The sequence below is a fragment of the Pezoporus wallicus genome, unplaced genomic scaffold (genome assembly GCF_028554395.1).
Source record: "Pezoporus wallicus isolate ANWC-B61680 ecotype Strahan unplaced genomic scaffold, APGP_CSIRO_Pwel_v1 contig_5696, whole genome shotgun sequence".
In the NCBI taxonomy this organism is placed as follows: Eukaryota; Metazoa; Chordata; class Aves; order Psittaciformes; family Psittacidae; genus Pezoporus; species Pezoporus wallicus.
In genome coordinates this window covers 788,040-800,498 of record NW_026642402.1, presented here as the reverse complement: position 1 = coordinate 800,498, position 12,459 = coordinate 788,040, and the positions used below count along the sequence as shown (strand labels likewise).

Below are 12,459 nucleotides of genomic sequence, written 5' to 3'. Positions count from 1 at the left end.
CTCTCCGCCGCCGCCCGCCTGGGAATCGCCGATGCGTGCAGTGGCGCTGATCGTCGCGCTGGCCGTGCTGGCAGGTGCGTGATGGGAGGGAGGGGAGCGGCTGAGGGGTCGCGCGGCGGTTGGGGCCATTGAAGGTGGGATAAAGGAAGAGATGTCGCCTGCCGCCTTGCACCCCCTGCCTACGGCTCTGTTTTCCCCTCACAGCCTGCCGGCCTGTCGCTGGATCCTCGCCCAACGCCACCGACCCGGAGCGGCTCGGGGGTCCCGGACAGAGAGAGCCCGAAACCCGCGAGGGTGAGGCCATGTCTAGTCCCGACTATGAGGAGGATGAGGAGTATGAAGAGGCGCTGCCCGTCCATCAGTACATCGTGGACGACTTGATCCGAGGTGAGGGGGACGCGGCCAGGGGCGAGGTGGGCTCGGCAGCGCCGGGCCGAGCCCACCTGTGACCGCCGGCTTTTTTCTGTCTTACCTGTCTTGTAAGGCTGCTGCTGCTGCTCTTAGCTTGTAGAGTACGGAGCAAAAGCGTGCTTCTGCTTGGAATTTGCATTCAGAATAGGCTGTCAGGGATGAAAACTTAGCGTGCCACAAGGGTGTGCGAAAGCTGCAGGTTAGCCGATTGCCAGCTGTGCTGCTGCTCTCTTGATAAACCTGGCAAGAGGGCTGAGATGGGGTCGCTACCACCTCCTTAGCATGGAAGCGTCAGTTCGGTTTATAAATGCTGTTTAGCCTTAAAAATGAAATTTATATCAGACTGTCTCTCTAGCTCTAAGGATATTTTTGTGTGTGTGTTGTCTCACGATAGAGTTGACTAAAATTTCCTGGGAAGCAAACACTTAAGCCTCTTAAGTGGCTGTAGGAAAGCTTGTTAAGCGCCTTTCAGGCAATACTTCATTGTTAATAGCTATTGTGTGAATTTATTGGGATTTTTCCACTTATTAAGCTCTGAGGAGATCTTAATAACCTGCCTGACTATGGGGATGAGAGAATTTTTTTTGTTGTTGTTCTGGCTGAACTGTGATTGTAATACAAGCTGGGTGCTTACAACTGATTTGAACCTCAATAGGGGTTAGTAGGCAGGTGCTTTTGCTCTCTAGGGTGGACCTGGCTAAAATGTTTCCATTGGAAGCACCCTGAGACTAGGTGAAGGGAGTCCATGCTCCAGGTGCTCAGTCTAGGGACTTAGTGGATCCTTGCTGAAGCTTAATGAGTTGAACACCTCCAGGGTAAACAGGAATGTCAGAGCTATTGAGCAGTTTGGCTTGTAAAACTACTGGCTTGGTGACTTAAGCATTGTATAACTGCCCAGAAACTAGACTTGTTACCAAAGGTGGTTGGTCTGTAGACCAGCTCTTCTACTTGGCATGAGGTTTATCTGTGGAGCCTTCCAGCTGTTATGATTCAACTGTGGGTGGCTTTCCTGCCTGTCCAGCTTGCAGACAGGGACATGGAGATCAAACTGACAAGCTGAACCTTGAAGAGGAAAGAATGGAAGCAGCCTCAATTATTGGAGTGGGAGCCTAAATATCAAGTTGAACTGGACAGAACAGGGGCCTCAGCCGTCAGGAGTAAGCTCACACTTCTGGGACAGGAAACCTTACTGCAGGAACAGTGTCCTTGTTTACATATTAATATAACTTATACCATTTGAATCAGACTTCTGGTTGCTGAAGGCATTTTTGCTTTTAAGTAACTTCAAGCCAGGCTTGTTCATCTAGAAGTTAAAATGATCAGATGTCTAGACAACAGTGAGCTACACCTCATTTCTTTGTGCAGGCTCTCTTCACTAGAAATACAGGGTTATGAACTAGTTGGATCTAGTTATATCCTATTGTGGTGATTGCCTGTATATGTAGTATATATACAGTATGCCTGTATATTTTTGTACTACAAAAAATTGTGTGCTTGCAGAGCACAGTAGAGCAAATTAAGGGTTATAAATGGTTCTTAAGACCTATTCAGTCTTACCTGGTTAACTGTTACTCCTCAATAGCATAGTGTTGCTTTATGGCTATCAGTGAAGGGATTGTTTCTCCAGAGAACCAGCGTTTTACCACCTTGCTCTGAGACAATGCTGTTGAGCTTTGACTGCTACATGGAGTAGCTACGCCTCTTAGTCAGTGTCTGGCTTTAGCCTGTCCTCTCCAGCAAAAGGAAAATGATTGCTCTTGCTTAAATCCAAAAGCTACCAAGTCACCCGCATTTTGAAACCACACTCTCATAGAGGTTTGTCTTAATTGAGATAATGAGGGGCAACAGTAAGCGGGAGAACAAATAGCCTGACTCTTGTGGACTATCCTGCCTTCACTCCTTCAGTGCATGCTGTATCTCTCAAACCAGGAGAACTGGAAATGAGCTGTCTTCTGCTGAAGACAGCACTGCAGGTTATTTGGGAGAAACAAGTATGCCAACTGGGATAGCAAGCTGTCTTGCCTCTGCAAATGCCCAGGATGATATAGTAATTTATAACTCCTTTCATCACTGATGCAAATGGAGGGTTTAGAGCGGTGGAGGCTGTTAACCTTGTATCTGGGTTGATACGAAACTAGTGGATGACTTGGCTCAGTGTGAACTTAGTGTTCTTTACAAGCCTTTGCTTGAACCTGTACAATTTCAGTCAAGTATTTTATGCCTTCAACTCTTCTGCTCTTCATCTTTGGTGGCTTTTGGCTGCTTTTGGTCTACATTGCACAGGACTTAATGGTGGCAGTGTTGTGCTTCATGAGCTAAGTTAGCTGCTTTTCTCCTGGATGTGAAATGCCCTGCTGCACACTCGCCTGCATCCTGATGACCTGCATCCTGCTTCCTGATGACAGGTTCTCCTGCAGCGACCATCTCTCTACCCCCCACCAAATTCTGTAATTCACTTTTCACATAATCTAGCATTCCCAGACTGAGTGATGTTGTCCTTTTTTCAGTTGAAGCAGTGGTTAAGCCCAAGCCAACAAAGAGGGGTGGTGAGAAGAATGCTGGCAAATCAAGAAGGAAGAAAAACAGAGGGAAAAACAAGAAGAAAGGGACTCCTTGTGAAATGGAATACAAAAACTTTTGCATCCATGGTGAATGCATTTACCTAGAACATCTGCAGATGGTTACTTGCAAGTAAGTTACTTGTACGTTGTGAGTTAGGTGTGATTGGCATGAGCTCATAGCGTATGAGGGCTCAGAGGCAAAATCACTGTCAACTTGGCATGGATCCATCTCCTGCCATATTTTGACTGAAAATCTTTCTGCCATGTAAATTAAATGATGATGGAATCTGAGATGCGTAACAAGCCACTGAACTCATCAGTTGGTCATAAACTCAAACTGAAAGAATGAAAAGGCGTGTCTTCCTGGAACATCACGCCCAGACTAATCTTAACTTGTTGAAATGCTAACAAACCTTGTGCTAGCCCAGTGACTGCATTTCATGAACATGCTCTGAAGCGAGCATCTTGAGATTCATGGGAAGCTCTGAAGATGGATAAGTCGGGTTTGAATGTGTGTGGGTGTCCTTGGCTCCAGGCAGCACTGGAGCTGATAAGAACTTGTATTAATGTTTGCTTGCAGGTGTCATCAGGATTTTTTTGGTGAGCGCTGTGGTGAACAGTTCATGAAGACTCAACGGAAGAATGATGTGGCAGACTACTCGAAGACTGTATTGGTAGTGGTAGCTGTCCTGCTCTCAAGCATCAGCTTCGTTACTGTACTTATCATTGTGATAGTGCAGTAAGTATATATATATCTGTATACACACACTGTTTGGTATCTGCCTAGCTTAAGTATGAGCAGGATTTGTGTCCAATAGCCTTGAAATGCGTATGGCTCATCTGAATTACCTGTGTGGAAAGCATCCAAAAGGGCTGAGTTCTTATCCTGACTTGGATGGGTGTTGAGGGTAGAAGCAAGGTTTGAGAAGCTACTAAGTGAATGTGTTCACTTACTCTCTTGCTGTTGCCTGTGGGCAGCTTGTGACCCTTGATTTTTTTCAGACCAGAGCCTTTCTGCTCCTGATACAACTGGAATAGCTACAGTGGTGCAGAACATAAGAAGAAAGTGGAGGGGAGGAGTGTTTATGCTGACACAACAGCACCTTCCCTAATCCTTGTGGAGAAGCCTGCAAGACAGCAGTGCTTTCCCTAATCCTGGTGGAAAAGTGAGCAAGCAGTAGTGTAACAGCCTCATGTATGGCTGCTATTCAGCAGCTGGGTGCACATCTGGGGGAAGGAAATGGTGTTCCAACTGTCTCTTTCTTTACAGAGGTTGCCAGGCTAAAATACTTAAACGGAGGGGAAGCGAGTGGGGAAACAAATGCTGATGGTCCCAAATACTGTACTGCTTGCTGTTAAGATGGAGGGAACAGCCATTTCAGCCTAAGCAACTGTTGACAGTTGTGTGGTGGTTAATGGGAATCTGGGGTCCTGTTGTGAATAAATTAAAAGGCTTCTCTGAGTGCATGTTTCAAGCCATACATTAAATTCTTCTTTGCACCTGCTAAAAAGCAGTACACAGCAGCTTGTGCCTGTCTGTGCCTTTGCTTCTTGCTGGTGTGTTCAGGAACTAGTGCTGAGGTTAGATAGCATAGGAAGCCTGACTCCAGTGTTTCCAGATGACTGGAGCAGTGCTCCAGTTCTAACACTGCAGCTCCACCATGGTAGAGTTTGGGTCACTGTAGGTGAAACTCGGAAGTTGAGCCTAATTTTAGATCTTGATGAAGTACACCAGCTGGATGAGGTATGTGCTGTGCCCTTTCTTTGCAGTTCAGCAAACAATGTGTGCATTTGTCATTTAGCTGTTGCTTTGTGTTTAGATCTGAACTTGAGGAATGCTGGGATGAGCGCTTGTTCTCTGAATGCTGCCCCATTCCTTGCTGCTAGGAGAGATAACCAGTTCTGTAGTGCTGTAAGAGCAAATCATCTTTGTTAGTTTCTGGAGTTCCATGGATTAGGATTGTATTTATTTTGTGCTCTGAACCCTCACAAGCCTGAGGCATGCAGATCATTAATCTGTACTTTTGCCCAGAGAAGCTAAATGGTCTATTTGGAGCAGTCACTACAAAAGACTGGAGAAACTAGGAGAAAATTACTAAGCAGCTGTACTTATGATGTGCTCAAGAGTCACATCAAGGGGATAGGGACTTGAGAAATTTGAAGTCCACAGTGCTCTGCTGTGGGGAGGAGGAAGGCAGTCTGGTCTCTGCAAGCATTTGCTAAAGCTACCAGGCAATCTGTCTCCCAGAAAGCTGCCTGGTCCCTTGCTCCATTGCAGCAATAAACCTTCTTCATCTTGCTGCCTGATTGGGCTGAAGCTGAGAAGCTCTGGCTCTGTGCAGCAAAACTACCAGTGCTGAACTTGGGCTCCTTGATTTTATGGTCAGGTATTGCTTGATGATGGATGTTTAAAAACTGGCTTGCTTGGAGTTGCTTGAGGATCCAAAGGACATGAATGTAAATGGTGCAAGTGTATATCAGTGTTCAAAATGACCTCTAACATGCCACAATTCCACAGGGTCCGGAAAAAGTGTCCTCAGTATGAAGAGAAAGAAGAAAGAAAAAAACTTCGACAGGAAAACAGAAATGGTCACGTTGGTGTGTAAATGAGGAAAGAACAGGTATGAAAGCTGACTTGAAACACTTTTCTGTCCTTCCAAGTTTGGAGTTCCCTGTGTGAGCATTGCTTGCATGCTTGGCAAAGCTCCTGCTAGCTTTTAATGCTTGAACTGCCTTGAAACATGTAGGTTACATGGGAATGACTGGCTCAATTTGCTGGTTTCCCAAAACTACCTGAGTTGTGCAAGTTCAACAGCTCTGTTAACTAACTGGCTGCTGTCTTAAAAAGTGAGGATAGGAAGCTGTACTGACATCAGTGGACTTGGAGAAGGAAAAAAAAAACCCCTAATATCTGAACAGACAGGCTTAGTGCAAGAAGCCATGGTAGACTGCCATCATAGAAGATAGTGCAGCAGCCAAGTGAATCATTCCTTCATGTAAGAGGAGTATTGAGCATTTTAACACCTTCTCTGCAAGGCATCAGGAGGTTTATGGAGCTTGGAGGCTACAGATCAAGACAAAGCTTCTAATTCTACAACCACCATAGATAGCCTCTCAGTCAAGTTTCATACTGTTTTTCAACTGAGTGCTAAAGCTCCTTGTCCCAGGTGGATCACTTCTGGGAGAGATCTGGTGGATTTCCATAAGCAAGCAAGTTGGTCTCCTCTGAGCAAAAATGTACCCAACAGCAGATTCCAGGACCCTTATTGAATAGGAGTTGTATTAGAAGTTGAAGGAGGAAGCTATAAAGAATAGCCCTGAGAAGTTCTGGCAGAACTCGGAAGTTTTGCTTTGCTGCATGTCAGCTACAAACCTCAACCAGCTTTGTCCAGTGGCAGTTGGAGGATTTTGCTCAAAGTTTGCTTGAAGCTGAAGAGTGTCACATCTTAACCTGCCTGCCTCAGATGTAGGTTTGACATGGTTCTAGCACAAAGTTCTCATGTTCTGGGTGGTGATTAACATGCCTGGTCTGCCCCTTACAGAGCAGTTCTGATGTGGCCACTGCAAAGCTGCAGGGTACCTCTGGCTACCTGACACATCCCCCTGGACACTGTGGGCTGGAGCTGTTGCCACTAAGCCCTGATTCATCCAGACAGAGGCTGCTGCAAGAAGATCTCAACACGCCACTTGCTGGTGATTCGCTTATTGGGGAGGACAGTTACTGCTACATCTAGTCACAATTATGTGGAAGGAGCTGCCACTACGTGGTAGAGGACCTGCTGGAGACTACTGCTGCTGAGCCCTCTCATTGGTGCTGGAGCTCTGGTCTCTGCTGTTATATGGATGGACTTTCTTCTGTTAGCAAGTCTCCTTTGGCAGCCCTAAATCAAAGGGAGAGAGCTCATTGTGGCCTTCAGGAATGGATGGAGGGGGGGAAAATTCCCTTCCCTCTCTCAAAGTGGAAAAGAGAAGAGCTCTGGATAGCTTCTCTCCCTAGACCTCAGCAAATTAAAAACATAATTCTGCTGTCACTGTGCTCCCTGTTGATACTGGCTTCAAAGAACTTCATCTCTAGTTCTGACTTGCAGGGTGTTGGTGACAGATCTGTGTCAGCCACACCTGAGTTGTGTTACTGTATGTGTAGAAAGTAATCCCTCTGAACTCGGTAGGACTTGTTGTGTGAGTGGAGCTATCCATTTTTGTGTGTGCTAACCCGAGTTAAAATTAGTCTACTTGGGATGCTGAGACCGTAGATGCAATGTCCAAAGCTCTGTATCTTAAGGAAAAGGTCCCTGCTCCAACAAGTTAAACCTGGACCCATCAGTTATAAACAGAAAGCTACTTATGTTACCCAGACACTTGCTGCCGCTTTAAGCAGCACTTAGTGTAAAATGCTTCCCGTCAGACCCAGTCTGTTGAACTTGGCCAAGAACCTGTTTCTTTGAAGAATAAAATTCATGCACTGATACTCTGCAGGCAGTGGTCTCCTGTGCTCTACCTTCTGGTGCACAGAACTTGACTTACCTCAGACTTTTCTGACCCAAGTGTCCTTGGTTTCTTGAACTGTCCATGCAGTCTTGAGCACAGAGTATTATTTGAGTTCAGTCTCTTCTTGGAAGAGTCAATATGTTCTGTATAAACAGAGCAGAATTCTGGTAGCAGAGAAATGCCATTAATTGTCAAGTTATAGCTGTAAATGTGTAAATATTTATTACTGTATTTAATATTTAATGTTTCCACATCAAACTTATTTATTTTATAATTAAACTTTTTACATAATCTAATCATGGTGAGATTTTAAATTTTTTTGCCTGCTCTTGGGGGTATATGGTAAATGGTACTTGAAATTAGAGCTTGGCTTCTCCTCAAAGCAGGAATTCCCATGTCTAAGAGCAGAAAGTATGGTTGTGAAGAGCTATGACCATGTCTGGAGGATGAGCTTGGTGCTCTCACAGGAGTGTAAGTTGTTTGTAAACATAATGTGCAAATGTGACTGCCTGTTTTGGTAGGAAGTCCATTTAATCCTACTACAAAGGAATCTTTAACTCTTTCTGGATTAGGGAGGACCTAAATCATCCATCTCAGTGGAAGCAAAGTCTGAAGCTTGAGTCAAGGAGTATCCCTTTGCTCTGGGCTCAAGGGCTGGGAATGTTGGAGAGGGGGAGAGCCTTTCATCTCTGTGTGGTCAGAGGGAGTTTGAACAGTGGCTTGGGACTCAGTCTTAAATAAATGAGGAAAAGCAGAATGGCCTCAGGCCAGTGACTCCATGAACAGAAAGGGAGCTTTGGTCTCTGCAGTCTACCTTGAATTTCTGTTCCTCTCCAGATAGTTTTTTAGTCCAACTATATGATGTTCCCTCTAAGCACTTCTGCACTGAGTTGCGGTCTTAAATTCAGAGTTGCCTCAAAAAATGAGTATCAAGGGGGTGAGTTTAGTTTTAAAGCTGCAGGAGAACTTTCTTTTGAGGTCATTTTCTCAAAAGCATTCTCAAGATGTGTTGCTGGCTGTGGCTTAGCTTGAAGCAAAGAATAAGACTGAAGAACCAGCCAATTTGAATTGGGATCCAAGTTGTGTACCCAGAGCAAGAGTAGTCCAGAGTCCTGTCTGCAGTAACATATGCCTTAGCCTCTGAAGTTACCGGGTATTTCTTGGGCTCTGAGAGCAGCCTGTATGGCTTATAGCTGAGGTATGTATTGCAACATCTCTTGAGAAGACTGCACGACTTCATTCCAGAGAGCTTGCTTCATTACCAAAGTAAACAGCACTGCTCCGAGTGACTTTTCCACATTTGCTAGTTAGGGTTCTGGCAAGAAAAGCTGTTTCTGTTGGTCATGCCAGGCTTTTTGCTTTGGAGTAAACAGGCTCAATCTCAGTGGTAACTGTGCCATAGCCTAGTGAGAGCAAGGTTAGATTACAACTCCCAGTTGAAAGCCAAGCGGCTTTTCTTCCAGAAACTCTTCTTCCAGAAGCTCTTCTATCTCTCCTCTTCTTCCTGAAGTCAATAGCAGTTTTTCTACTTGAAAGGCTAAACAAATGCCAGCATAGAAAACAGCAGTTTTCTGTTTTGTAAGCCTAATGGAGTGAAGCTACTAGAGTAGCTTGTAAGTTCTTTCTGTTGTATTTTGCATTCTGGTTATGAACTGGGGTGGAGGCAGTTAGTTGCTGGGGAGACCCAAGTGAACTATTTCTTGGAGGGCTTGAACTTAAATTGCTATCAATAATCTGGGAAAGAAAATCATTGTGGAGTCTCCTTAGCTGGAAGCTTGGAAGCACTGGAGGGTGGGCTTCACAGAAGGTTTGTTCCTCTCTAAGGATTTAGCTTAAAGCTAGGTTGCCTGAGAAGTGGGCAGCCAGCAGCTCCCTCTTAGAGATGCTGTTTGTTATGGGTCAGTGCCATCCAGCATGGCTGCAGTGCTTGTTAGCAGAGCTGTTCAGTGCCCGGGAAATGGCTGCTGCCCTGTGCTAGACAGGGAGCTTCCCCTGCTCATTATGATACCTTTCTGAGCCCTGCAAAAGGTTTTCTGGGTTTGCTGAAGGAATTTGTTTTTGAGGAATGCAGTACAGGGAATTGAGGGCAGATCTCTCTGACCAGGAATGATGTATGGAATTCAGAACTGATGTACAGCTTTGCATTAAAAAATAATAATAAAATACTCCCTTAATTGAGTTTTTAATCAGTTATAACTTCTAGTGAGCAGTAAGGCTTTATTCTACTTGAGCTATGGCCTTGGCAAATAGCTTACTGCCAGCTTCCTGATGTAGATGCGATGCACAAGCACCATCGAGACCTACAGTGTCCAGTGAGTTGGCTGCTTGAGCAGCACAACTGATGGGTGGAACTGTATGTTTGCAAGTCTCTTGCTGTCCAAGGACGCTACACTTGTGTGACAGGCAGATCTGATCAGCTGCAGGACAGGGCTAAAGACCAGTTTTGTTGTTGATTCTGCACAGCCAGGTCTTCTCTTCAAGATACTTACATCATCTGGCTTTTAACCTGCTCCCCTCATGTGGAGCTACCATAGTTCTACTAGGCATGTCTGGGTTTCTGGTCCCACATCTTGTTAGTAAATTATGCCTCCAGATTTTCCTTGACCTTCCTGTGGCAATGTTAATTTGACAAGCAAGCTTCTGTGTCCTTGTCACTTGTAGCTGCCTCACCTGAGACCTGGAAGAGTGGCCTGCTGTTCTTGCACACTTCTCTGCGCACACAGCTGATTTTGCAAGATATTTTTGAAATCCAGATCAGTATCCAGGAATTTTGGTGATGTGAGGGTCATGTCTGCTTGCGCAACTCCTTCCTCTTTCCTGAATGTTTTGTTCTCCATGATTATTGAACTGGGGGGGGGGGGGGGGGAAATCCTAAAATGATAGCTCCTCACAGTGTTTATTGTGTATTTGTGGAGCTTTTGAGTGTGTTGCAGTTAGAGTAGCTTCCTGCATCCTTCTGGCTTTTTCTTCCCTCTTCCTGCCCTCCTTCTTTCTTCCTGTATGCCACTTTCCCCTCAGAGCAGTAGCAGATCTTACTTTGGATCTTGGCCTGCTGGCTATTACAGGCAGGCACTTCTTCCACCTTTGAGTTGGTTGATGCAATTTGCAGTATCTGGTACAAAGTTTTGGTTTCTAAAAATAACTTTGGGTGGTTTTTATCTTACCTAGCCTGTTAGTGCCACAAATACTTAAGTGAGCCACCTGCACAAACCTATTCAAAAGCAAAGTTGTTAATGGGAATAAATGCTTGCCTCTCTTTGGAGAGGTTTTCTTGATGCACTAATGGTATGTCTCACTTCAGTGCACAATTCTGCCATCACTTGGTTCTTGAGGCATTATCTTTGATAGGAAATGACGGGTTTGCCTTCTTGGTGACAGCTGAATGCAGGGAGTAAGCATGCTAGAGGAGCAAGGGCCACTTGTCAGTGTTGGAGAGTGTTCACGTGAGGTAGATCAGTGGACAGAAGGGTCAGACAGCAAACCTTGATTCCTTCCCATTTTTTTGAACAAAGCTGTACATACCTGTAATTTCTCTGCTGGTTACACCTTCCTTGAGAGAGTAATCCTAGTTTACTGCAGGTCTGGCTTTGCCTATGACTTGTGTATTGAGTTGAGACAGCTATGCCTATTTTTTGGCTGAAATACCGCTGCCTGTTCTCTTTGCATTTTGGGACAAAAAGCAAAGCTAAATAGTCTGAGGGTCTGATCTAATCTGGCATGTCCAATATGTCTAAACCTAGATGTCATACACAGATGTCATAGCTTCAAGACTTTCCTTCCTCTTGCATCCTTTGCCCTCACATTTCTGAGCAGTGTGATTTAAGTCCAGAAGTAATTAAAGCGGCACACAAAAAAATGCAGGTAAAAAGAGTTGCAAATGAACCTTTCAAATGTAACGTCCATAGGCACAGAGCTAACATGGTTTGCACTGATACCTGTCTGCATTGCTTCCATACCCTATCTGCCTCCTTCCAGTGAAAAAACCCATCTTGCACTCAGAGATGATTACTGCCAGGGATGAAAGGTAGACACGTCTTGGGTGGAGCAGAATGGAGCAAAACCAAACCAGGGCTTAGGGCAACAAATGTCCTGTCAGGTCTTAGTCCCTCTCATTTATGATTGAAGCTTTTCAAGAACATGAACAGTGGCTGTGTGTCTTAATCCTAGTCAGATGTTTTACACAAGTGCTAATTTGGTGCTTGAAAAAGAAAGCAGCAGTGGAAGGGGGAGTGAGGTGGAAGGATGGAGTAGCAGAGTAGAGCAAAATGGGCCAGAATAAGCACAGGATCTTATATTATGACTAACAAATGCCCCTGCCATGGAAAAATAGGAACTTCTCTTTCAGTTTTGAAGACTTCCCTAGGGTAAGTCCCATGACATCTGTTACCACCTATGGAGGAGCTCTTAAAGTACTAAATTCAACTAATACCTCCCTCATACCACCACAAATATTAAGGAAAGGAATATTAAGGCGTAATAAGGAATGACCCTAGTGCTCTTTAAGTACATGCCAGCGTTTCAGAGTCTAACAACAGAAACCATTTCCAGGCCTTTAAGAAGCCTGTATTACCAGCAGCAGTGAGAAGAAAAGGATACCCTCAGCATAGGTGCACACTTATTTTGCTCGGTCACCACATAGAAAAGTTAAGTTCATGAGGTGCCGCAAAGAAAAGCTATGTTGCCATTAGCTGCATAGCCATGCCCTTAGAAGATAAGATGTGAAAGAAGACATGAGGTCCACAGACAAAAACAGTCATTGGTTTCAAACCTCTCATTAGGTGCACAGAAACTGCTGCTGTACCTACAAGCTTGGTGTCGGTACTTGCAAATAGATAGCCAGGGGAATTTGGTATTTGCAGCAGCCTCTCTACAGATGTGAGGGTAATTCTTGCTTGCAGTGGAAGATACACAATGACTGCTTCTATGCATGGGTTTCTATTAAAAAAAATATATATATAGAGAGAGAAAGATCATCAGCACTTCTCCTGTGTTCTGTGTC

General features: G+C 44.8%; 1 protein-coding gene across 1 annotated transcript; it reads left to right on the top strand.

Moving 5' to 3' along the window:
- AREG (amphiregulin) lies at positions 1–7,756 on the top strand. Its single transcript, XM_057429871.1, has 6 exons — positions 1–74; positions 205–387; positions 2,919–3,102; positions 3,553–3,711; positions 5,491–5,593; positions 6,515–7,756. The coding sequence occupies exons 1-5, from the start codon at positions 32–34 to the stop codon at positions 5,576–5,578; spliced, it is 657 nt and encodes a 218-aa protein (XP_057285854.1). The 5' UTR covers positions 1–31; the 3' UTR covers positions 5,579–5,593; positions 6,515–7,756.
- The last annotated feature ends 4,703 nt before the right edge of the window (positions 7,757–12,459 follow it).